This window comes from Trematomus bernacchii, unplaced genomic scaffold (genome assembly GCF_902827165.1).
Source record: "Trematomus bernacchii unplaced genomic scaffold, fTreBer1.1, whole genome shotgun sequence".
Taxonomy (NCBI): Eukaryota; Metazoa; Chordata; class Actinopteri; order Perciformes; family Nototheniidae; genus Trematomus; species Trematomus bernacchii.
In genome coordinates, this window is record NW_022987561.1 from 361,001 (window position 1) to 388,674 (window position 27,674).

The 27,674-nt window shown below is 41.8% G+C and overlaps 1 protein-coding gene across 1 annotated transcript in view; it reads left to right on the forward strand.

Moving 5' to 3' along the window:
- Positions 1-3,572: 3,572 nt before the first annotated feature.
- chrm4a (cholinergic receptor, muscarinic 4a) overlaps positions 3,573-27,674 on the forward strand; it is a 52,180-nt gene continuing 28,078 nt past the window's right edge. Inside the window, exon 1 of the mRNA XM_034124105.1 lies at positions 3,573-3,856. Coding sequence (XP_033979996.1) covers positions 3,802-3,856 — 55 coding nt within the window. The 5' untranslated portion in view covers positions 3,573-3,801. The remainder of the gene's footprint in view (positions 3,857-27,674) is intronic.

Here is a 27,674-nt window from a genome sequence, read left to right on the forward strand (position 1 = left end):
CACTGACACCTGCTGGACACACACTGGCACTGCAATATGAACAAAATATATTCATATTAAATAAAGGAAGTATCCAAAATCCAATATAAAGAGGTGTGTCTGCTGTGTTCAGGCTAGCATTAATTATTTAATTTGATTTGAAGTTATTAGGTCACATGACAGAGAAGCTATTGAAAAAAAAAATAACTTACATAAAAATAACATAATGATTTTCAATACAAATATTAATATTAAATAAAGGAAAATCCAATATACAGAGGTGTGTCTGCCGTGTACAGACTAGCATTCATTTCTGAGAGTGATTTAAAGTAATTAGGTCACATGACAGAGAAGCTATTGAATGAATTTTCTATAAAAAGTATTAATAGTTAATAAAGGAAGTACCAGAATCCAATATACAGAGGTGTGTCTGCCGTGTACAGACTGACTGCATGACAATGAAGCTCAACACAGCTGCTGACAGAGGGCAGAGAACACTGCTTTATTATAGATCATGTTAGAAATGACTAGAAATGGCACATAAGCACATGAGTAATGGACACACACACACACACACACACACACACACACACACACACACACACACACACACACACACACACACACACACACACACGCTCGTACCGAGACTCTCTTCACTGTAGTGGGTTGTGTAAGAAGATAATGGCTGAGCCAAAATCAGCCCACTTCAATCCATAATGACACATGCTGTGTTTGTCAGAGGTGAGGCGAGTAGAGCAGTTCTTATGTAAGGTTGTTGACTCAAACACACACAATATCACTCCTGCTAACACTTAAGCGCACATTTTTATATATAAATACTGTTTATATATATATATACAGCTCTGGAAGAGATCACTGCAGCATTATCAGTTTTGCTATGTATAGGTATGTGTTTGAGTAAAATGAATGTTTTTTTATTTTATTCTATAAACTTCTGACAACTCTTCTCTGTTTCTTATTCATCAGACACTGGAATGGAGTGCCTGCCGTACATGTAGAGAACAATTTGGAGTGGTTTCCATTGTCTTGACTCCAATCCCCCCCCCCCCCGTCTGAGCCACAGCTGCCTGGAAAATTGGGTTGTGTTACAGTTGATCTGAACAGAAAAAAAAAACACTTTTAATTTCACAGTTACTTAATTGCGAACGTTATGTTCATGGAAGTAAAGCTGCACAGTTCAGATATTATAATAAGCATGGGACTATGGCTGTTTATGCACTGAAAAAACGTTGACTTTAATTAAATGTATTATGCCAACAGATTTCCCATCACTGAGTTGGGAAATATGAAGTTTAAATAGGTTCAACTTCATATTATTGCTTTTAATAACCCAATGCAATTATGGGAAATCTGTTGACATCATACATTTCATTAAAGTCAACATACATTTGTTTCAGTGTGGGGTGAAATAAGTCCAAGGAGTTGAATTATAGTTTAATAGGGACTCATTTTGCTTATCTTAAATAGCCTTCTTATTTCACATAATAATAATACCATGACTTTAACAAAGACATATCAGTGTACTGTAGTTTTGTATGTGTTTTTGTGAAGAACACACTCCTGGTGAAGTGATGTGTGTTCACAGTGCTAAACGTGTCCTGTCAGGAAACAGGGGTGGGGGGCTGCGACTAAGCTCCATGTGAAGAATATTGAAAAGCAGGGACTAGTTCATATATCAGCATATTTTGACAGGCTCTGAGAGTTTTTGCAGTTTGCTTTTTTTGCATTTCTCACCCGCTGATAGATAAACTGACAAGCATTACACCTGCCACCTCCCCCCAGAGCTGTCAGTCCAGTCCAGGGTTGTTCATCGCACAGCTGGTTGACAAGGTAGGCCCTCAGTAGACTCCTCTCTTCCTCTCCTAGCTCTTTGTGTGCGTCAGTGTGTAGTCTGAGGCTTCCTCCGTTCCGCCTGATCGCACGCAGGCAGAGCTGTCTGTTCAGCGCTGACAACGCTTCAAACTCTGCTCTGCATTCGCTTCGTATGTGTGTTCCTGTTAGTGGAAGACCCTTCCTCTAATCTAAACTCACACCGGTTACTACAGGGAGGTTATGTTGCCAAGTAAAGAAACAGCAAAGGAGATTTATTCACTCTATATTACTTAAGATATTTATTCAACATCTGGATTAACAGTAAAGATGTCTAACACAATGTTCAAATGACTGTATAACAGTAGGCCACCATACATCCATTTTAATCTATGTTTGCATTTATTTACAACTTTGTCATTTCTCCCTGTGTTTTAACTCAGGATAGGACAGTGATCAACATGATGACAAATAAATGTTCTCCTGGGGAGATAACCCCTCCACTTTCACTTTCATTAAGCATGGCTAGTTTGCCACTTGCTCATTTGATGCCTAGAAAAATGAATAAATTAAACATCCAGTTTTGTATGCCTTACTTGTTTTTTGTAAACAACAGGTATAATTGTATACATATTCATAAGAAACAGTAGCACGTATAGTTGTGATGTTCACAATCAGATTATCTTTAAAGTACAGAGGTGTGACAAGTACTCAGATTGTATACATAAGTAGAAGTACCAGAGTGTAGGAATACTCTGTTAGAAGTCCTGCATTCAAAATGTTCCTCAAGTAAAAGTAGAAAAGTATTCTCATCAAAATATAGTGAAAGTAGCGACAGTAAAAGTAGTCATTGTGCAGATTGGTCCATTTCAGAATAATATATATGATGTGTTTTATAATGATTGATCATGAAAGTGTTCTCAAAGCTGGTAAAGGTGCAGCTAGTTTGAATGACTTTGTATACTACAGGGTAGCTTAGGTGTACTTAGTTACTTCCCACCTCTGTTACAGTAATACCAGCTTTAATACAGGGTTGAAAATATGTGTATATGTTATGATTAAAAAGATGACACCGTATGAGTTACACCCCCCACTGAATGAAGAGAGGAACCCAGGTTACATAAAGATAACATCGAATTTTAGAAATGTTTAATAATTAGTTTGATTATCCCCAAAGCTTTACATATTCAGAACATAATGGCTGACAAATAATACAACAAAACTTTAGAAATGCCTGCATGACTTTGAGTGATTATAACAAATAACTGTTTGTTAAATAAACAATAAATACTAATGCCACTGAATCAGAACCAGAACCAGGTCTATCACCAGGTAGGTTAACACGTACTAGGGATTTGACTTGGTATACATCAAATAAAACACAAATGTAAAACACAGATAGAAAACTATTTGAAGAAAACTATAATAACGTTAAAAAAATATAGCAGTATTTGCATTGAATAGAATTGAAATCGTAGAAATACAATTGGAATAAAATATGTGCAGTAAATATTGAAGGCAGTACATATTTTCTGTACGACTAGACAAATGAAGATAAATGGTCACTGCTCTGAGGGGAAAGTCATATTAGTGATGACATAATAAGCAGGAATACCAGAACACTGAAGACACGCTGAGACTCTGAGGATTGGCTGAAGAAGATGACATCACAAATCTCTCTCTCTCTCTCTCGCTCTCTCTCTCTCTCCCCCCTCTCTCTCTCTCTCTCTGGTGCGCGCACCAGAGCGGACACGTTTTTCATTTTCGGGAGCACCAACAGTTATTGAGAAGTGGAAGTGGCTGGGGTTGTTCAGAGAGATGCATGTGTTTTCTTCCCTGAGACCCACAGCAGAGAGGAGACCCTTAAAGTGGTCGATATAACAGCAGACAGAGAACCCGAGGAGAGTGGGGGGCAGCAGTCAGAGATAAAGGATACACACGTCAGGACAAACTTGGAGAAGAAAGTGGAGAGGACCAGGAGCATGCACCATGAGTAACGACAGCACCGGAGTGGGGGGGCTGCAGCACCTCTGGAACTACAATGGTGAGTGACAGCTCTCTGACCCATGTTTAAATAACATAGTGAATTATATGTGAGTTTAACAGCCACACTCATATTGATTTGAATGTGGCATCTCGATCCCACTCACTACTAGTGTGTGCACAACAAGCCAATTATTTCATTCTTAATTATTTCATTTTATAATGTTATCTGCCAGTGCCTCAGAAAAATATATGTATGAGTAAATTCAGAATCTGAAATTGTTTATACTGTATATATATATATAACCCTTTTCTATATATTTTATGTAATTGAATACATATTGATAACACACACGTTCTGCGAATACTGGTTAATACTCATGTTGTTTTAAAAGAACATGGTCAACATTTCCACTTTCACTGATAATAACTGAAGGTGTGTATGGATGGTTTTTTATTTGTGTGTATGGATTTTTTTGTTGTTGTAGTTTATAATAACGGCATGTTGTCCAAGAATATATTTTGTATTTCCCTACTAATAACTGATCAATGAAACGCCCTTGCGGGTGACTGCCGTGATTTGATTTTCACATGATCACTCATACACACTAAGTGAATGAAGGAGATGCTATTGTTTGCGCTTCCTCGCGATGAGGATGAGGAGGAAGGAGCGCAGGAAGAGAGGAGGTGGAGAAGGTGGAGATAACAAACACAGAATGAGGTTTTCAGAAATGAATAAACTCCTCCTCTCATCTTCCCTCCTCTTTCCATGTTTTTCTGAAATATAAAAGGCTGGAAAGAGAAGACATAATTGGCTTAATTGATTATGCAACAAAAAAGATCCTACGTGTGAATTCAAAAAGAGCAGTAGATGGACATGTTTTCCAGATGTGTGAGCAGCAGCGATTTGATTGGCTGCTGTGTGGACTTCACATGTTGCAAGCAGTATTTAATTAAAACTCTTCATCATGTGTGTGTGTGTGTGTGTGTGTGTGTGTGTGTGTGTGTGTGTGTGTGTGTGTGTGTGTGTGTGTGTGTGTGTGTGTGTGTGTGTGTGTGTGTGTGTGTGTGTGTGTGTGTGTGTGTGTGTGTGTGTGTGTGTGTGTGTTGCACGCTGCCACACACTCTGGGTAATGAGTTAATGAGTCTTTTGGTTACTAAAGGAAAAATAATTACAAGAGACTCCGTACCATAGAATGATTGACAGCGCTGAGTTGGAGATAAAACATCGGGGGGTTGATGTGAAATTCCCCCTCGTCTGGATATTCTCCGATTCCTCCCCCGTCTCCTCCCCTCCATCAGCAGCTCCTCTCTCCTCCTCTCCTCGCTCCCTCTCATGTCTCCTAATTCCATCCTATTTACATCTCAGCTCCTACCAAGGACAGATCCCCGTGGTGTGAAGCACTCATTTTGTGTGTGTGTGGTGGAATTACGTGTTTGTGTAAATATGTGTGATTATCTGTGTGTCTATTTATCGATGCAAAAAAACATACGTGTACATGTTTTGTGGTTAAACTAAGTAGCTTACTCAATATCTCGGGGTTACTTTATCATTATCCTAATATTAATCTCACCAAGAATCTAGTTTTCTCCATTTTTTTTAAACTAGAAAAAACTGAAACGTCCTGTTGAAATAAATGATACAACTTGCTTTGATTTAGAGTAAGCGACATGTTGATTTGTGGAGATGTTAAAAAGTAATACTTCAGTGTTGTTTGTCTCGTACTTAAAGCTGGTTTCTAAATGATGCTTATTACTCCTGACATCTCTGATGGAGTACTGCTCAGATGATGGGGGGGGGGTGGGGTGTTTCCCCGCTTTGCCTCCCTGTCACTCTGGATATAGAGAATAGAGTGTGTGACTAAATCAGCTTGTTTATGGCTAGAGTTGATTTAATCTACAACATGTGCAGTCTTGCTCCACATCCTGTAGTGCTGCCTCCACTAGAGGGCGCTGTGATGTTGGTCAACAAAGTTTGGTTTAGAGAAAAAAGAAGAAGCATCCCTGCGGTCTGTGAGATATGATCCATTTTAATTTAGGACAAATGCAATGAAATGTTTGCCAGCCATACAGACTGCATTAATAGTTGTTTTTGTTTCCATTTGGGAGAAGCTCTCGATGCTGTTGGCTTCTGTCTTCTTCTCCTCTGCGTGATGAATCCTCTGTGGTCCCGTTTGGCTGCTAGTGGTGCCACAATTTGAATTCTTTATGGAAAAATGTAATTATATGTGCTTTGAGGTTTGATAATCTGGCTCTAAAGCAGGGTCAGCGTTTCTCCCTGTTTTATTCCTTTCGTTTTCTCCCATGAACATAGCATGTAGCTCAGAAAGAACACAGTGCGGCACTTTCCAAACCACCACAGATGCGGCCCTTGATGCTCCTATTTAAAATAATTATTTAAAAAAAGAGCCATGGGACCCTCTATGATGTCCTTTTACTGGAGGAAACGTGATGAAGTGCTGTGCAGGGTTGTCATTTAGAGGAGACATGTCATCTTTTTAGATGTGGTTACAAGAAGTGAGTCCCATCACTGCACTCTGTCCAATTAATGCTACATTCAAAGGGAATGCTGTTCCAATACGAATTCCAATACTGTTTTTATCATTGTTAATGAGAAGGTAGTTGTGTATTTAATTCAATAAAAATGGTGGCTTCTGCGGACTAGCTGTGGACCTGGTACAGACCTGTGGAAGTAAAACCGCTGTTTTATAATCTAATAATAATAATAAAAACTATATTTTACGCTTTGAATGTTTGTTGGAGTGTCCTCAGAGCTAAGGGAAGGAATCGTGTTTGGACGTTTTAAAAAGATGCATTAAACAATGAGGCGTAGTGATTTTTAACTCTGTCTTTGTTCGTACATATTGCTTTAGTCTGACTCTTTTATGCATCTGCTCCTGGGGTGGTGCAACAGGTGGGGTCAGCTCTGGATACTTCTCCTGTCATGTTTTTGAATTAGTTTTATTTGAGATAATCTGGGACATCCATCAAAATCCGGATCATATAAAAAATGCATTGTTGTTGTCATACAGCAGCCTTCCCCATCGTACTGTAGTTAGATTTCCCTCTTAACTCCAGAGGTTCAGCTTCTTACTGTAGAGTGAGCAGGAAAGCATGGTAAAGACCCCTACAGATGAGATCTAGATCCCTGTCATCTGTCTGCAGGCTAGCAGATTCATTACCAGCAGCTTCATGTTCTAACTCTATCTTGCGTGTGTGTGTGTGTGTGTGTGCGTGTGCGTGTGTGCGCAAGTCCTGGATTGCAGCCATTTGTCCATTAGAAAACACAAGATTTGCTTTATTGATCCCAATTAGGGACATTCTTTTCGTCACAGGAGCATGTTAGAACAAGGCATTGCACATTATGTCAACATGAAAAAGAGTAGACAATAAGGAAACGTAAAATATTAACTTCAAATAGAAAATAAAACAGGACAAAAACCATTTGTATTGGTATTTTGTGACGTTAAGAGACTACACCCTGGATTTAGTTTTGAACACTGTGTTGTAGGTAGCACATTTTGAGTCTAACAGACAACAGATACAGTTTATAGTCATAGTCTGCAGGCTGATGAGGGAAAGTGGATGCAGCTGAGAGCAGGAGGGTCAGAAAATCAGAGCTGACGAGGAAAGGGAGAACAGGTGTGAGGTGGGAGGGCATGAGAGGGCGAGGGGATCTGTAGACAGGTCCGGAGCGTGAGGGGATCTGGAGACAGGAGCTGCAGACAGGGCATGCAAATGAACCAGTCTCCATGACATTGGCCAAAGAAAGGTGTTCAACAGAGAATAATGCATGACATACATTTGATTACTTTCTCAAATAATGATTATGAAGAGAGACAGCCACGCACTTAGAAGAGATCTTAGAACCCCCTTAGAACCCTGCGCTGCCATGGTTCACAGTCACCCTACATATTTGATAAAGCTTATAATAAGGGCTGGCTCAGGCTTGCCTTAAACAGTCCTATCCTCCTATCTGTGTGCATTCTTGTGTTATAAAATATATCTTCACATAAAAAAACAACAACTTGTTTGTTTAACAATTATCATTGTTAACAGTGATGCTCAAATAAGTTTACATGCTTACATTAAATCACTAGGATTAGGGCCACATGTGAACAGTTTTTAAATCAAAGTCAGAATTCTGAGAAGAATTATTTTTTGTCAGAAAAATCTCAGAATTCCGTTTTTTCGTAAAAAAATGCTCAGAATTCAGACCTTTTTAGAGTACACAAGAACATCAGTAGTTATTATGATCGTTAATCTCAAGAGTTCTGACAAAATAATTCAGACTTTTTACTCACAATTCTAAGATTCACAATTATGACCTTAATCTCAGAATTTCGACATTAATCTTTCATTTTTTACATGTGGCCCTCATCCTCTTCCGTAGGTTAAGGTAGTTGAGTTCAATACATCTGAATTGTCAGAGTCTGGTTAGATTATACAAGAACATTAGAAGTTATGATGATCATTCTATCTATTTTCCAAGTTGTCATGGCTTTGTGAGTTTTTATATTTAGCTAAATGTAAAAACAGTTATGTCCATTTCTTTATCAGTCACATTTACTGATGCTCTTTTGTAAGCTGTTTACAATTCAGTCTTTGTTGGTCAGACAGAAAACGACCTGAAGTGGTCGCCTTAAGAACACTTGAATGCTGTTTGGGGGGGGGGGGGGGGGGGGGGATGGAGGAGGGCTGTCCATGAGGAAAGGACTATCAGAATTAGATTATCTAGCATCCTTTTCCACCTGTAGACTTGTTGTCACTTCATATCCTGTTTTCCCCCATAATGGCCTAGTTTGTAGGATACTCCAGTTCCCATGATGCATTGTATTGTGCAGCTGTGTTGATGTGTGGAGTGTATGTATCAGCCCCAGATTTTGTAACTGGCACATTCCCTGTGAGCTGGCATCAAAATGGGCACAGAGGGATGTGAAGACGAAGAGGGGGGGGGGGGGGGGGGATGCGTAGAGGGCTGGGGATGCAGAGGGGCGATAGAGGAATTATGGGATAGGGGTTTGACGAGAGGCAGAGGAGGATTTACGCCAACTGTTCAAAGCTAGAGAGGACTAGCCTGGTACTCATTGTGCAAACCATGCAAATCATTAATGTACTCATCGTTCATTTAAAAAAATAGTTAGATCTAAAGAATCCGACACTTCCTGTAAATATATATGTGGTCCATACTGGGACTTGACTTGGTCACTAGAGCCAGCCAAGTCCCCACAGAATGAGCTAACACACCCCCCCCCCCAATACTTTGATGTGTATAATAACTGTAGAAAGTAGTCTGAAAGCTGACCTATATAACTGTGTGGTATTGTGCAGCTCAAAAACATATTGCCTTACTCGGTAGATTAAAAATGTCTAATCTAGATGTGGGGGAATATTATATTGTGCATAATAACCTTGGCTGTATGCAGGCAGACGGAGACAGAAGACTGAGGGTAGTTTTGGGACATGATGTGATCCTCCGAGTGTGAAGATGTAACACAGATAAGGGCAGAGCATCTGGCTCAATCTCATACTCAGAAAATAAGGAAATTGGAGGAAATAATACATCGAAAATGAAATCACTGTTTCCATTTGAACTTGTGCTGCTGTAATTGTTAGTGCTGATGTTAATCTTAAAGCAGCACTTCAACAGCGTGAGATGTATCTTGTTAAAAGGATAGAGGATGTGAGGATATGTACAAAGTGGCTTTTTAAATACCATGGTCCTTAACCTTATCCTAAAGTGACATGTCTGGGGAACAAGTTCTATTCTTGTCAAAATGATAATTGTCCAAACTAGTGTTCAAAGTCTTTTTATGTAGACATCCGTGCACAATGTTGTTGTTGTTGTTTTTTTGCATCTGGAAGCTTTTTGACACCCTCCTGGTTCCTACATTTTCTTAATTGCGGAGTTTCTTTTTTTTTTTTTTTCTTGTGCGCTGCGAGGTTCTAGAGAGTAATGCTGTTAGTCTGTAAACCCCCTGAGACAAATGTATGAGTTGTGATATTGGGCTGTATAAATTGAAATTGATTGATTATTGACAGTGAATACCTGAGTAAGCAGGTTTGGACTGGAACAAATCATTTTAAAACTCCATTAGCCATTTTATAAACTCAACATGAATCCAGATTAATGACCATAGCTCTGCTGAATCATTGGTCATATCAATGTTTCAAATCTGTGATCACAGCATTAGTCAGACATCCTTGTAACTTCAGAGTGACAGTTAATTGTACTTTTGGATGATATCGGATCAACAAATAAATGTACGAAACAACCTTCTTGTCTGGACTTGGTTAATTTACCCCTAAGTAAGATTCGCTAACTGGTGCCTCAGCAGCAGTTTAACTTTTGAGTTAATTTTCAGTTTTATTTCTTTACGCTTTGGCTGCTCTTATTAGGGTTTCGTTCAGTCCTCAAAAACTCCTCATCACAAGAAAGTTAATGATCGATTATCAAGAACAAGTGGTTCTTGCCTGATTCCTGTAGCCTTGTGTTCCCCTCAGAGGAAGGCTAGGGATGAGATCCAGTGAAATGTGGTATTGTGGTCAGTTATAAGGTCTGGCTGAGAGACTGAGGGCTCCACATGTGCACTGTCCGCAATGTACTTTAAGTGTATGTACTCTCAGAGAAATCCACTGTAGTAGGTGCTGTGGGGCAATCTGCAGCAAGCATATGAAAAAGGCTGCTTTGAAAGACAGATACACATGCTCTGAGTTTGCCTTCACAGTGTTCCTGTCCCCACAGTGCTGTTCTCTACAGGTTATCATGGTCTCAGTAAATACGGTGGTTTTAAATGTTGAAAAGCACGATCTGGGTCCTGTGTTTGTGCGAGAAGCTTGAAATCCCTTGGGTTCCACCTATAGGAAGGTCAAGAGTTTGATCACCAATCCTTGACCCCAAATCGCTCCCGTTGTCTCAGTATTGAATTGCATGTTAGTCGCTTTGGATAAATGACATGTAACAAATGAAAGTTTGTGATGGTGCCGAGGAGATGAGATGAACTACATGGGAAGATATGGCTCTGACTGGAGGGGAAAACGTGTGTGTGTGTGTGTGTGTGTGTGTGTGTGTGTGTGTGTGTGTGTGTGTGTGTGTGTGTGTGTGTGTGTGTGTGTGTGTGTGTGTGTGTGTGTGTGTGTGTGTGTGTGTGTGTGTGTGTGTGTGTGTGTGTGTGTGTGTGTGTGTGTGTGTGTGTGTGTGTGATGGTGGCTTTTAAACTGGGGGCATAACACTTAGTTGCACGGCCCCTTGTGGAACTAGGTCAAAATAAAAGGTCGAGAAAGCAGCATAAAACAAGATGTACGGTGCTAGAGAGACAGACGGAAGAGAAGCTCCATTACAGCGTGAACGTGTCAAATAGAATAGCTAATGTTGGTACAACACACACACACACACACACACACACAGTACACACACTTGCTCAAACAGAGCGCTGCTGGAACTGCACTGTGAAGTATGGATTGGCAACACTGTGATGTGCTTGGGGGGTTATAAACCTCTTTCTCACACACACACACACACACACACACACACACACACACACACACACACACACACACACACACACACACACACACACACACAAATGGAATGACCAAAGGAGGAGGAGGGGGGCAACAGATGAAGAGAAAGTGTTTACAGCCAGAAATGAGAGAGGGAGATATGGGAATGGACAGAGACAAAGACAGAGCAGATTATTGTCCACACAACCACTCACACACTTCCTCTGACCTCAGTCAACAAAAGTACATTACATGTTATTGTTCAGTGCAAGGACTGAAGCTATTGTGAAAACACTATCTGCACTTGACTAGTGCTTATTTTTAGAAGCAGTGGGCAGCACAAGGTCAGTGTATGCAGTCACTTGTACAGGCTGTGCCTTGCTCAAGGGCAGTTCATGTTCATTTCCTGACACAAAGAGAGAAAACCATTCACTCTCAGAGGCTTCTGTCCTTCTGAGTCTAAACACTTTAACTGTAGCAGTTGTCAGTGTCCAACACACACTGTTACACGGCTTAGTTGAATTCTGATTGGTCGATTTGGACATGTCAGAGGTTGTTAATATTGTCGAGAACACACTGCTGCTAAACAAAATAATGACCGTTGCTAAGGAGGATCGAGGAAGAGAAGAACTTAGGTTAAAAGATAAAGCGTTGGACGACAGAAACTGTGAACAGACTTGGACAGTTACAGAAAACCTCGATATGCTGCCGCCATTTCATTTTCAATTAATATTAGGAGTCAAGTGGTTTGTTTATTATGTATGTGGTCGTGTAATAAGCGGGATAATGTGAAGTTGCTAGGCACAGGAGTGTTTTTCTCTCTAGACTAAACCCTGGCAGTTGGTGCTGCAGTACTTTTGGGGATTATTGTCGGAGCAGTCAAGTGCTCCCCACGAGGCTCAAAGCATGTGTAATACTGCAGATGATTACTAATATTAAGAGAGAAACAGTTCAGACACCATTCATTCATACTGACACACAAATAAGCAAATATGGTATCAACTATTGTTTGTTCATTTTTACCGTCGCTCAGAAAACGTTTAGATATTGTAGTTATTTGTTGGATGGAACAGTGCATAAAAAGAGAGGATTAAAAACTGTGGGTGGTCCTGAGCTTCCATAAAGTGCATTCAAACGTGCACTTTGGAGGTTTCTTGTTAATAATCAAAAGCTATAGTACCATTAGGTGTTAATTTACCAATCATTATTTCCTCCTTTTGGACTAACTGAGTTCCTCTTCACTGCCTTTGTTGGCTCATTTCCTGCCACGTTACCATGATATGTTGAAACTAATAATAAACAGGGCCTTCGCTACAGCCCCCCCACTTTTTCCTCAGCAATTTCCTATTCTATCTTTCACTGGTTTTTCCAAACTCCCCTAACTGCCTCCATGTTCCCCTCCGGGTTTCCTCCTTCCATCTGAAGCTCTTCCACTAAAGAGGATGGGATGTGCGCGTGAGCCTGTGAGGTATCTGCTTTCATATCCCAGAGTGTCAGTGCTGATGCTGTTCTAAAATGCACAGCTTGGCACTGAAAAAGAAGATTGCATGATTAAAAAATATCATGCAATGCTGCCATCACCCCTGGAAGGATTATGTGTGTTTGACATATATGTGCTTCAGTTCCCAGCAACTCTCCAATTTAAAATATATATAATCTCCCTCTAACTGTGTGGTGTTCAGCTCTTGTGTTATTTGCGCACATTTAGCTGCCGCAACATCCTGTTGTGAATCCGGTTGTATTTCTAGTCCAAACTACGATGAATATGAATTACCCGTAGAGCGACTTCCTTACTCATTTGTGTTCTAAGCATTTCTCTGCTCACTTTCACGACCAAATGTCTCGTGAAAAACCTCATACAATTCACTTTTATCCCTTAATGGAAAAGTATACTCTATAAAGCCATCTATATACCATACTGTAAGCCACACAGCCTGTATGCGGTCTGCTGTCCGGTATCATTAGTATGTCAGTCATAATTCCCATCATTGTGTGCATGGTGTTTACTCCACTCAGCAATACTTCCTGTTGATGCTTTGCACATAGTGTTGTTTATCATCCACCCTTGTTATTGAATGCAGCACATGGTGGTGTGTGTGTATGTGTGTGTGTGTGTCCCAGGCTCTGTAGTTTGATGTGTTCCATGCATGAGTCCCCCATCCCGCTGGAATTGAGCACAGAAGAAGCCATGTGATTAAAGACTATCCATCCCACTTTCATTTGTGTACCTTTGTACTTTGGATTAGTGTTTAATGATTACAGTAATGCTTTGTTTTGTGGAGCTGTAAGCCACAGTGGACCAATCATAAGGATGGAGCTATGGATGTGCAGAGGGACCTGAGGGTTTAGGGTTGCTTTGCTCTAGTCCACACTTCCAACACAACAACAACAACAGTGGCCCCACAGGGGCTTGTTTGCTGGAAAACTGCTAGACCAGCATCCTTCCCCGAGGACCTGTTTGGATTTGTCCTCGTTTAGAGCTTTCTTTACAAAATGAAACATGAATATTTTGATTTCAGCATTGAGCTGTAAGAGGAAGGTGACATCATCGTTCACCTCTTCCTTCTCTGGGGATATAATGGGGAGATGAGACAGAAACAGACAGAATAAGAGAAGGGGAAGCAGGGGGAGTTTTCTCAACATCCAGAAACATTCAATCGACACCAAGGCAAACTCTAACCAGCAGCTAAACAAAGCGACTGTTACACGATGTGAAACATTTAAAAGACTGTTCAATATTTAACACAGGCATCTGAATACATCAACATTGTTCATGTCCGCTTTCAAAAGTGGATAAAAGTACTATAATTGGCACATAAACTGTTATGAAAAACGACAATAGCCCCTCCCAAGATGGCAGCAATTTTCAAGATGGCCACCAATGATGGCTTGGAAATGTTTTTGCCATAAAATCATACATTTTCGACCACGTAGAAACCAAATTCAGATGTCAGGAACTATTCAGAAGCTTCTTTTGACCAAATCCGATCATGTGTGGTAGTTGAGGTGGTGGAGATATTTTGGGGTGTAGAAGTGTATTCCTGTCGAGGTACATTGGGGACATCATGGTCGGTAACTAATTCTGCTAAAATAGAAAAACTAGAATTAGTATTAGTGGTGTTGAATTTCCCAAATTCTGTCTTATAAGCTCCCCAATTTTAACATTTTGTGTTAGAAATGACACAAAAAGCTCTGACAGCAGGTCATACTTTGTAACTCAGCGTGCATTAACACTTCTTCAGATCCGAAGACGCGGTAGGTTAATGAGGGATGAAACAGGGTGTATAACTTAATATAATGTCAGTTTTCAGATGAATATTTCAGTGGTGCCGCTGCATGTCTGTTGACTGCTCATGTTGCACAGATATCAATGTTGCAGCAGCTCTCTGGCTCCAGCCGTGAATGCTCTTCATGTACAGATGAGTGTGTGAGATGATGGTGATGAAATCTATGGTAATGTGACTCATCAGCCTGTGTTGTATATTTCATGGAGGATCTAAGTCTTCTCATTGGATGGGTGTGTCAGGAGAAGAAGAGGGCTCAGCAGTGAGTCAACTTCCATCATGATATGATATTATATCAATTATTTGGACAACAAAACGATATTTGCTTATATCATATATAAAACGTAGGTCTTGTTCAACAGGATTTTTATTGAATTCAACATCATAGTGCCTACAATTCATTTGATGATATTGAAAAATGCGATTTAAAAAAGTAATGGGCTCAGGTATTTAAGAATAAACGTCCTGTTCACTATAAAGTGACACGTTTCTCACCTTAGAGTGCAAATGTTGTCAGTCACTTAAGATAAGCATGGATTCTTTCACTTTCTAAAGTTATAATAGAAGATGTTGCTTTTAAAAGTTTTAGAATGTCCTGACAGTCTGACATTCCTCCTCGTATTGCTTCAGACTCCTTGACCCGCTATTGGCCTGTCTTTTATCATTTTGGTACAAAAAAATTGTAAAGATTTGAAAGGGAAATCTAATTTATAAAATATTTTATAATACAATATAATGTGTGAACAAACTATATAAACTGTTCAGGACATGTATTTAACTACTTCTACAACCAAGGTTCATCTAACAAGAGTCATGTATTCAAGGAATGTATTTCCACATTAAGTCACTGCTGCCAGTGCATTTCAATACAATGCAAACAGCACTGACAAGTATACACACTCAGTAGGCGATATGTACACGTTCTTTTCAGTTTCTATAACTCACAATCATCCATCAATTATTTAAGAGATTATTAATTGATGACATTAAAACACTGTGTGTGTATAATGCCTAGAGAATGATATGAATAAAAGACACTGTCTCCAGCTCCACTTGGCACACATTAGCGGTGCATAATGAATGTAGATGGTCTGGTTTTAGGACAAGATGATACTCATTATCTCTCACAGGCCTCCTAGTGTCATTCTGACCCTCAAATGAAATTCTTAATGGATTTTATAACTTTACATTTTTGTGTTATATGCAAAGAACATTTCTTCTAAGCCAACCAGGTATACTAGTTTTAGTCTATTTTTGACATCATTATGTTGTATGTATACGTGAGAGCATGCAAATCAAAGCACCATGGTTCCTCTCAGCCACGCTGCTGCTGCGGCTTTAGAGCCTTTGTTGAAGGGGGGGGGGGGGGGGCATACATAAAACACTCTGATAAGGTGTCAGGCTCTCAGTACGGTACTTCTGCCTCTGAATTCTGCTTTTCAAAAAACTGCTCATGTGGCTCTCAGGAAGTAACTGGAAAGATCAGCATGTTGTACAGTGTAAACACGTGCACAGTGTTGGATTTTTGACTGGGTGTTGTGGTCTCAAATCACACACAGCGAGCTAACTAGCTAGCTAGCTTACCGCGAATGATAAAGTTGCTAGCTAGCAACTTTAACAAATCATTACAGACTGCTCAATTAACCCCTACAAAATCAAAAGAGTGTGACTTTGTTCACCGGAGTAACCACAATCATGGACGGACGCACAACTTTTGCTACGTAGCCAAGATGGTGAATGTTGAGTGCATTTAGAAATACACTTTTGTAGTTATGGACAAAAAACAGCAAATGTATGCATCGAAGTAAGCTTACAACAGCATAATGGTGACTTTATACCGGTCTTACATGCTATTGATATTAGATTGTAGTTTCATTGGAGTGTATCCTTGTGGCTTTTTGAAGTGTATTCTTTATAACGTAGTGATGCAGTAGATAAGGTTTAAACTGCTCTGAATATATCGTTGTCAGAGAGCAGAGTGTTGCGCTCTACAGAGACAGAACACATACATGATTCAAACACTGCAGATACGTTACATACATGTTTAAAGAAGCGCACTCCGCTCACTCTCCCCCGCTGCCTTGGTATGGTCTAACTAACCACAGGGGAGCAGACTCATGTATGCATCCATGTGTTTCATGGTAATGTTCTGGTACTTTACTGTATGTGTGTATCATGCAATATGTATGAACCCGTGTTGTAGCATTGTGGAAATGTATTTGATGAGGCAAGCATGTACATGCAATATGAAAGACAACCCATTATAATCACGATGAATCCTTATATTGTCTGTAGCTTCATTAGCTCGGCCCACTTGAATTGACAAACAATAGATTTGGCTGCATGAAGACAAATTGCATTGTGCTGCATGATACCATATTTATCTGACAGCTGAAGTTGCTAGTTCATTAAAAAGAAGAAAAATGTACATTCATACGTTTTTTTAAAGATTGTATTGAAAAATGACAGCTTCTGGAATATAACGATTAGCTTTGAATGTGTCATTATTCTTTGGCTGTCGTCCTCCTTTCTGCATTAGCATACACGTTGTAAATGATCCAATATTTAATTCTTTATTTTAATAGCCTTTGTTTTATATGAGAAAAACTGAAATGTGAGTGATCCACTACTTTCTATTTGTGTGAACATTAAGATCACATTAAACAGTTTTACAATTTAGATGATTGCCTGTTCTTCTATTTGATTTGGTTGGTGGTAAAAATGCTTGTGGTGTGCTTGAATGTTCTACTTAGTATACTGAAGCTTGCTCAAAAATACTTGAAACAAGTGGCCATTCTTTTCACCTTGGCTGCATTAACCTATTTTAATGCAGTGGTGTGAAAATGGTCGGCAAATGTTGCTTTGTTTTTTGACAATACATGACATTATATTATAGGGGCTTTGGCTCATCATAGGTCATATTTTTTTGTGTTGAATATCTAGAAATTGGCTCGCCGTATAGCTATGTTGGTCAAGCTGGGTCCACATTTGGAGGAAATCAGCTCATACTTATGGTAGTTTGAAGAAAGACTTGCAGAAATAATGTTGGAGAGATGAAAAGGATTGGATAATGTTATTCCGCTGACTCCTCTTGGGTTTCTTGGCTCTGCAGTATTTGTTTCTACATACACTATATTCATTTAGTGTTATCAGAGGCAGCCAGTCTCTCTGTTAAAACAGTTTTATTATCAACACAATAACTGTGTTGACTCAGCATCTTGTTGAAAGAATAATGCACTGTCAATTTAAAACATGGCCTGAATTAAATTCATTGCACAGATTAGTGAGAGGAGGGGCACGGGGCTTTGAAGAATGCCAGCAATAAACGCACCCCTGAATATGTGTGATCACCGTTCTGCATGAATGTATGAGCAGGGTTTGAGTTTTTAATTTAGTGTGTTTTTATTAGATTGTCTATCGAGGTGGTAACCTTTGAATCACCTTTGACCCTGAATCAGAAGTGATGGAGCTGGTGAGAGAGCGTTACTCATAGATAGATGGATAGATGGATAGAGAGAGAGATAGATAGATAGATAGATAGGTAGGTAGGTAGGTAGGTAGATAGATAGATAGATAGATAGATAGATTGATAGATAGATAGATAGATAGATTGATAGATAGATAGATAGATAAAAAAACATATATACATATGGTAGTATATCAATTACAGTTGTATAAGTGCTGTGAATTATAAAAAATTGGGGCAGATCGCCCTCAGTCAGTTAATCTGTCAGAATTCGAGACAGATTTTCCTATAAATGTTAGAAAAAAAGATATTTGGTTAATGCAACCTCTGGCATACTGTGAATATGTAAGAAGGGGCAGGTAAAATAAGATGTTCTTCTCCCTGCTCCTTTCCACCATGCGCTATAAAAAAAAAGTGTACATGTTTTATAAAGTGTACATATTTTGTCTTAAAATAACTGCCATGTGTGGAATAAATAAATAAATAAATATCTATATGCCATTGTGTATAAAAAATGACAAATTCAGAACTTGCAGATGTCTAAATTCCCATTGCTGTGACTGTAAGGTACACTCCAGGCAAAGTTGCTTGAGAAGTCACATCGGCAGATCATTAATATATAGACTAAGAAATGTTTTTTAAATTAAATTAAATGCATTAGAATACTGGTTAAAAAAAAGAGTAGAGGAAACTTCAGCCTTCTTCAGGCCTTTCTGTAGGCCCTGATTGGGGGATTGGCTGCACCTGGTCATACACTAATTATGGCAAGTATTGGACATGATTCACAATCAGGCAAACAAAGTACTCCAGTGTGCAACCCAGTCTCACGGCATTTCGTGTTATAGTCACAAATTTAATTGAATCTATTGATTCGTGTTCACCAACACGATTTTCACATCTTTTTCGTGTCACACAGAACGATTTTAAAAGCAATGTATTTCTATTGGTAGTATGTTTCGTGTCTGCACCACGTCTTTTTGTCCGATCGGGTCTTGGAAGACCGGAAGCTGTGTGGTTCATAAAAACATTTTCTTACTCAATATCTTACCCTAAGCCTAACCCTATCCCTTTTATTTTAAATTCTATAATGTCGGAGTTTTTTTGCCGTCCGCGAGGAAAATAAATGGGGCTCAGAGCCTCAGAATACTGAAATCTGTATTTTTTTTTATCTGTTTTTTCTTCTAATTTGTTATTATTGCTTCTAATCGTTCTGTGTGACACGAAAAAGATGGTGAAATCGTGTTGGTGAACACGAATCAATAGATTAATTTCGTGACTATAACACGAAATCCCGTGAGACTGTGTTGCAGTGTAACGGCCCGTCCACACAGCAGCGTTAAAAAAGTCTTCCAACGCTTCTGCCTAGTGATGTGTCGGTCGCGAACGAGCCGGCTCAAAGAGCCGGCTCTTTTAAGTGAACGACGGGAGCCGGCTCGCGCCCGCGAACGAGCCGTTTTTTTTTGTTATTTTGTTGTTAAGTAATACAAGACAGAATGATATGATGATCTCCGCGCTACAGCTGCTCCGTGCATGCATGCAGTGACATGTAATATCCAAGGATTAGAGACTGTTGGATGCTGCTGTACTGAGCATTGCAATATATTTATTTTCACTATGTCATTTATTTATGATTATCCTTGGGCTCAGCAAAGATTTGATGTCAGCTGTTGCTGTCTTTTTTTCTATAGTTAATACTGAAATAGAGCCCTGCTGTTTAGTCAGGGCCTTTTCTTTAAATATAATTTTAAAATGTCGATACAGTAGCCCCTTTATTTAAATGTCTATGCTTAAGTTTTTATCTCAATCTCAATCTTTATTTATTTATATAGCACATTTAAAACAACCTTCAGTTGACCAAAGTGCTGTACAGGCAATACATATTAAATAACACAATGGGAGTACAATAATAAAACAATAATTAAAAACATGATAAAAAGCACAATAACTAGAAAAATATTTAAAAAAAACACATACAAATGTAAAAATGTAATGTTCAACTAGTATTAAAAGCCAGTGCAAAGAGGTGAGTTTTTAGCTGAGATTTAAAAAGTTCAATAGACTCAGCAGTCCGGATATGTACTGGGAGGCTGTTCCACAGTCTAGGAGCTGCAACACTGAAAGCCCTGTCACCTCGGGTTTTTTATAGGTGTTGCTATCTGCTTTGTGTAGCGTGGTTCAAGCAAGTCAGTGCATTCATTGGGTGGTATCAGAGAGATACAAGGGTCTGTAAATGCAATGAAAACTGGCCACAGCAAATAATTGATATTAAACATGTAATTTTTACTTTTGAATACTTCAGTACAAAGGATGTATTGAATAATTTAAGTGATATGTGTACACATATAAATCATGAGTCAAAACAGGGCTACATTTGATTGAATTATAAAAGGTATAATATGTAGTAAACTGAAGAGCCGTTTGGGAGCCGAAAGAGCCGGCTCTTCTTGGTGAGCCGAGCCAAATGATCCGGCTCACCAAGAAGAGCCGGAATTCCCATCACTACTTCTGCCCATTCACTTTGAATGGGGTGACGTCACTTTGCCTCACTTTTCGCCGAACTGCATTGTGGGCAGCAGAGCAGAGATTTTCAGGATTCAAAAGTTGAGCAATGTTCAACTTTTGAAGCTGAGGTGGAAGCGTCAGCCAATCAAATCCCGTTTATGCAAATCTGACAGTTCAAGCGCTAGCCAATCAAACCGCGTGTATGCTGGGAGAGACATACCGCAGGTCATTTCCTCATATTCCAAAAAATGGAGGAGAAATTAATTATAGCGGAAGGGAATCACCCGGTGCTTTATGACCAGTCCCTATTTACCTACCGGGATACAAACCGGAGGAGCCAGGCATGGAGGGAGGTGGCAGAGACAGTGGTAGGTTTTCGCCTGTTTGGGGAGTTTATATCCAGTTTACTTCGGGCTTTTTTGCTTCGTATGTCGGGGGCGGGAGATTCATGTGATTGGTTGTTGGTCGCGTTGCTCGCAAAAAATCCCCAAGCTTCAGATACGCCCACCTCCAAGATTTTTTTAACGCTGCTGTGTGGACGCTCCGTAATGCAGCGTCCACACGGCAGCATGCGTTGAAGCTTGCCGGCGGGCGCGTCTGAAAGTTCAACAATCAGTTGAACTTTTCTCAACTTTTGAAGCGAGCAAAGCGAAGCGACGGAACCACAATGCAGTTCGGCAAAGCATGACGTCACCCCATTCAAAGTGAATGGGAAGAAGCGTTGAAGCTTCAAGGCACGCCGCCGTGTGGACGGGCCGTGATAATGTGCAACACAGTCTCACGGCATTTCGTGTTATAGTCACAAAATTAATCTATTGATTCATGTTCACCAACATGATTTCACCATTTTTTTCATGTCACACAGAACGATTTTAAAAGCAATGTAAATAATAACAAATTAGAAGGAAAAACAGATTTAAAAAAATACAGATTTCAGTATTCTGACACAGAACGATTTTAGAAGCAATGTATTTCTATTGGTAGTATGTTTCGTGCCTGCACCAAATAATAACAAATTAGAAGGAAAAAAAGATGACAAAAAATACAGATTTCAGTATTCTGAGGCTCTGAGCCATTTCTTTTCCTTGCGGACGGCAAAAAAACTCCGACATCATACAATTTAAAATAAAGGGGATAGGGTTAGGCTTAGGGTAAGATATTGAGTAAGAAAATGTTTTTATGAACCACACAGCTTCTGGTATTCCAAGACCCGACCGGACAAAAAGACGTGATGCAGGCACGAAACATACTACCAATAGAAATACATTGCTTTTAAAATCGTTCTGTGCGACACGAAAAAAATGCGAAAATCGTGTTGTTGAACACGAATCAATAGATTAAATTAATTTCGTGACTATAACACGAAATGCAGTGAGACTGGGTTGTAATGTGTCAGGCTCTCACTACGGTACTCAGGGTTGCCAACTCTCACGCATCTGGCGTGTGACACACGCTTTCACTCTCAATCTCACGCTCTCACGCTGCCCAAACTATTCTCACGCCAAAAACAAGAATACCGAAGACTAGAAACGGTTTTGAAAACGTTTGTCACGTAGTGATCGTCTTCTCAATAGAACATCTTTGATAATGTCTTCTGGCCAATCAGAATCACGATAACGGCGTGGTGTTGTTGCAGGAAGTCCCGACGGAGAATACTTTTGCGGTAGTACATCTCTATACATCGATACAACATTACGTGTTGATAGAAATCAACACGTAATGAAATAAGACCCCACGGTTTGATGATTGATAGGTGTGTGGGCTGTCTTTCATTTTGACACACAGAACAATGGGGGCTATCCACCCTTATCCACAATGTAAAGTAATTCACACAGCCTCTTCCCTCTTCTCTCTGTGAGGAGCAGCAGGTTCAGCTTTCAGAACAAAGTAACACAAAACTAAAATGGCATTCATTTTTTTAAATATGTCGTGTAGTAATAGATTTATTTATTTTAGAGTACCAGAATGTGTATTTTATGTTAGTATTTAAAAAAATCTCCTGGGGGAAAATCCCCCAGACCCCCCTGCAGGGGTTGGGTTTTCAGCATGTCAACTCTTTCACTTGTGGGGAAATTGCAGGATTGGCTCCAGGTCGCCCTTTTTATTTACTACAAGACAAATGTGCCTTTTTATTTCATACAGTTCAATTTGGATTGAGACAGGGAAATAATCTAAACCTCACGCGTGGCGTTTCACTGTCGGGGGGAGCGTGTATGTAATTACATTGCAAATACTGACTTGAGCCCCACCACTGTATGGGTTAGCCCTACCATAGATTACGCAACAAAAATACTCTGGAGCCGCAACTGCCGACCCGTATTGCGCATGGGCAGATCTAAGATCCAGTAGAAATGATAAAAAAGTAAAAGTCTGCTGCTTATTGTTCTACTTGGCCAAAATAGAGTCAAAGAGTATATGAGAGTGAGAGTGTGTTAATTAATATATTTGGCAGTTTGGAGTAAGTCTGTAGATTTGTGTGTGTGTGTTTCATGTATAGGCCTCTCACGATAATTAATTTTGTTGGATACATTTTCCCGGAAATTATTGCGATAAACGATAATATTGTCGGCACCGTTGTATGACCATTTTAGACCACTGACATAATGATAATATATAATAATAATTCAAGTACATCCTTTCAAACTGCTAGTCACATCCTCATGTAAATGGCAATTTATCGAGGTCAGAAAAGTTATCGAGTTCATTTTTATTTATCGTACGATAAGTCAATTAATTGCTTATCGCGACAGGCACACAATAAAACGATAGTTACGTATGTAACTACGGTTCTATGAATACTGGATGACCGCCAGAGGCGGTGCTTTAGCACTGGATATCTTCTGTCTCGCGCATGCGTAGGTCGAATATTTATATCAACAAAGTCACGTGTGACCTCGTATGACCCCGGAAGGTATAAGTTCCGGTGCTGTCAACGAGCTCAGTCCTATGGAATCTTCTCGCAGAAACACGAAATTCCGAGTGACCAAGAACTCTGGCGGTCATCCAGTATTCATAGAACCGTAGTTACATACGTAACTATCGTTCTATTTCATACTTACTGACCGCCAGAGGCGGTGCTTTAGCACTGGATGACCTATACCAACAGAGTCACGAGGAAGTCTGAATACTCACCTATAAGGATGGCCTAGACGGACTCTGCAGGAGGACCACACCCAGCGGGTGAGGGGCGGCAACATTCACCCTGTAGTATCTGGCGAATGTGCTCAGAGATGCCCATGTGGCCACAGCACATATGTCCTCCAGAGGCACACCTCTCCAGGTCGCCCATGATGTGGAGACACTCCTGGTAGAGTGGCACTTTATTCTAGGTGGCAAGGGACGGTCATTCGCCTTGTATGCCTGGGCAATGACGTCCACAATCCAGTGGGACAAGCGCTGTTTTGAGAGCGCACAGCCCCTTCTAGGACCACCGTAACCCAAAAAGAGCTGCTCAGACTGACGCATGCCAGCGGTAGTCTGGACATAAGCTCTAAGGGCCCGCACCGGGCATAGGAGTCTTGACCTCTCTTCCCCCTCTCCTGATGGGGGGTCAAACCGTGCCAGCTGGATAGGCCGATTAAAATGAGAGCGTGCCAGCACCTTAGGGAGGAACGCTGTGTTCGGCCAAAGGTGACACCTGAGCCATCTGAGTTCCACCTCAGACACGAGCTGTTCACGGACAAGGCCTGAAGCTCGCTTACACGCTTTGCTGAGGTGATGGCAAGAGGGAAAGCAGTCTTAGCTGAGAGCCACTTCAGTTCTGCCTGTAACAAAGGTTCAACAGGAGGCGAGCATAGGGCATCCAGCACCAAGGGCAGGTCCCATGTAGGGGCCCTTGGGATATTCGGGGGGCGAAGCCTCAGAGCTCCCCTTTAAAAAGAGGGATACCAGCCTATGGCTCCCCACTGTGCTGTTGTCAGCCCTTGCGTGTTGAGCTGATATAGCAGCCACATACACCCTGACGGTAGCGGGACCCCGGCCATCGTCCAGGAGGGACTGAAGGAACTCAAGGGTCGTAGGTACCGAGCAATATGCTGGGTCCTCATTTCGCCCTTGGCACCAGTCAAAAAAACAGTTTCCACCTGTTTTCGTACTGCCTACGAGTAGATGGTGCCCTAGCATTTGAGAATAGTCTTCCTGACAGACTCTATGCAGTCGCTCAGCAGTGGGTCGGGCCCAGTGGCCAGACCCACAGCTGGAGGTGGCAGGGGTCGGGGTGCCACATCCGACCCTCCAACTGAGACAAGAGGTCCTTCCTGTTGGGGAGACGCCAAGGCGTCCCACAGCAGAGTCTGTGCAGCAGATGGACAGGCCCGCACCTAGCTGGGTTAAACAAGGAAGTTTAACAGGACAGCCTAGCCAGGCAGCTGCTGCTAGAATGAAGCAGCGCGTCTATCAGGAGCGGGGGCGAGAACACCGCCCTCACTGGTTGAGTTAATAACGAATGCCAGATGCAGCGTAGGCGGGAGCGGGGTGCGACAACACAGCCTTCCCCAGCTACCTGCTGAACGGAAAGAGTAGAGCAACGCTCCTACTCGCCGAACACAAAAGGGATGTAACTACACCCATGTTACCAGCAGAGGGAGCGGGAGCGAGAGCACTGCCTTCACCTAGCTGGAAAAAACAAGAAGTTTTAGCAGGACGGCTTATCCAGTCGGCTGCTGCTAGAATAAAGCATCACGTCTACCAGGAGTGGGGGCGAGAACACTGTTTTCGCTGGTTGAGTGAATGTGTCCAGAGCCACCCCAATGAAGGTTAGGCTCTGAGAGGGGTTCCGACAACTCCTCTCCATGTTCACCCTGAGGCCTAGCCGGGCGACATGAGAGAGAAGGAGAGCCGTGTCCTGGATCGTCTGTAACCGGGATGGTGCACAGATTAACCAGTCGTCCAAGAGAGGGAGAGTCCAAATGGGAGCACCCTGAACTGGAAATGACGACCTCTGAAGGCAAAGCGAAGAAACTGCCTGTGATGAGGCACAATAGGCACATCACAATAAGCGTCCTTCAAGTCGACGGACGTGAACCATTCCCCCCTGGCCACGGTACGAAGAACGTCCGCTGTGCTCAGCACATGGAAAGGTAAAATCCTTAGGAACTTGTTGAGTCCCCTCAGATCGAGGATTGGGCGAAGTCCACCGCCTTTCTTCCTTACCAGGAAGTAGGTCGCGTAGAAGCCCGGGCTGTGAGATGGGGTCCACAGGCTCGATTGCACCCTTGGCAAGGAGGACTGACAGCTCCTGGTTTAGGGCGATTAATTTTGCCGGGTCGCTTATGGTGGTCATTTTGACCCGGCTGAAGACTGGGGGCCAGCGTCGGAACTGAAGCTTGTACCCTTGATTTAAGGAAGCGCTAAGAGCATCCTGCTGCAGGGAAGCTGAGAGGGCGAGCATGAGGTGCCTACACGGCCCATGCGCGCCGCTGCATCGTAAGCCTTAGTGAGCAGGTCATCAGTGACCCGACATTGGAGTCGAGGGCACCTGGCCTCCGACCTCAGGGCTTCGTCAGGGGAAACTATGAGGGAAGCAATGGTAGGCTCAACAGCCGGCGTGTGGTCAAGGCCAACTCTTGCCGCATCCTGCATGGCTACCAAGGCTCGGCCATCGGACGTAAGACTGTAAAGAGCCTTAGTGTCCCTCCAGCATGCATGCAACTCCCTCAGATACTCACAAGAGGGAGGAACAGTGCGGGTGGCGGGTGCCGGAGTGCGCCTAAAGAACGCACTGGCAGGCGCTGTTTCGGGAATGGAGAGCCAAGAGGAGTGACCTCATCTGGGCTAGCTCAGTAGTGAGTAGGTCCACCCTGGAGGACAGCCTATCAGGCTTAGTCCTCTTCTTGGGCGGTGCACCCGCAGCCTCTGCGGCCCAACGCCTAGGATGGGTAGGTTGGGCTGGAGTCGACTGTGCGGGGGGAAGGCCACCCTCAGTCAGTAGTTCAACCTCGGCAGCTCTTACCGCACGAGGCATGATGGTGCAATTCATGCACGGGTCCTCCGAAAGGCCCTCCCTCAGATGCTCGAGGCCAAGACAAGAGGGGCAAAGGTCATGGCCATCCTCTGGTTAAAGAGGAGCCATACAGGTGTTAGAGCCGTTAGACCTAGCGATAGCTAGAGCACTCAGCTGCCTGTAAATAACTGGCCAGGAAACAAATATGCCGTGGAGGGGAGTGAGCACAATAGTAGTTAGCTTGAGCGTGAGCACTCTGCTAACTGGAGTGAGAAAAAATGAAGTCAGTTAATGGGTTTATGCCGTGAGAGGAGAGCGGAATACTCTCTCCACTAGCGCCGTAGCGAGTTAGCCTAAGCGAGAGCACTCTGCTAACTGAAGGCTGGAACGGGCATCCAACTGTGTGCAGGGAGAGGGGAGCGGATTCACTCTCTTCACTAGCGCTGTAGCAAGTTAGCTTTGAGCGAGAGCACTCAGTTAACTGGAGGATGGAACAGGAACCAACTGTGTGCAGTGAAAAGGGGAGCGAAGACACTCTCTTCACTAGCACTATAGCAAGTTAGCTTTGAGCGAGAGCACTCAGCTAACTGGAGGATAGAACAGGAACTAATTGTGAGCTGTGAGAGGGGAGTGAAGACACTCTCTTCACTAGCGCTGTAGCAAGTTAACTTTGAGCGAGAGCACTCAGTTAACTGGAGGATGGAACACTTTATGTGTCGTTGCCACTCTTTGCATATCATGTATATATTTTTTTACCCTGTTTGTAAAAAGTAATTTCCTTAATGTTTTATGTGAGGGAATGGAAAATAGGTCAAAGCTAAATCTGGCACTGTTACGCTTGACACATTTAAATGTTTTAAGTGTTCATTACAGTGCATTGTCCCTGTCAAATAAACGATTAAATAAAATAACCAATTGTGCGCCGTGAGAGGGGAGCGAAGACACTCCCTCACTAGCACTGTAGCAAGTTAGCTTTGAGCGAGAGTACTCAGCTAACTGGAGGATAGAACAGGAACTAATTGTGAGCTGTGAGAGGGGGGCGGAGACGCTCCCTTCACTAGCGCCGTAACAGTTAGCTTGAATGAAACCACTCAGCTTAACTGGACGATAGAACAGGTAAAGAAACAATGTATGCGGTGAGAGGGGGGCGGAGACGCTCCCTTCACTCACGCCGCAACAGTTA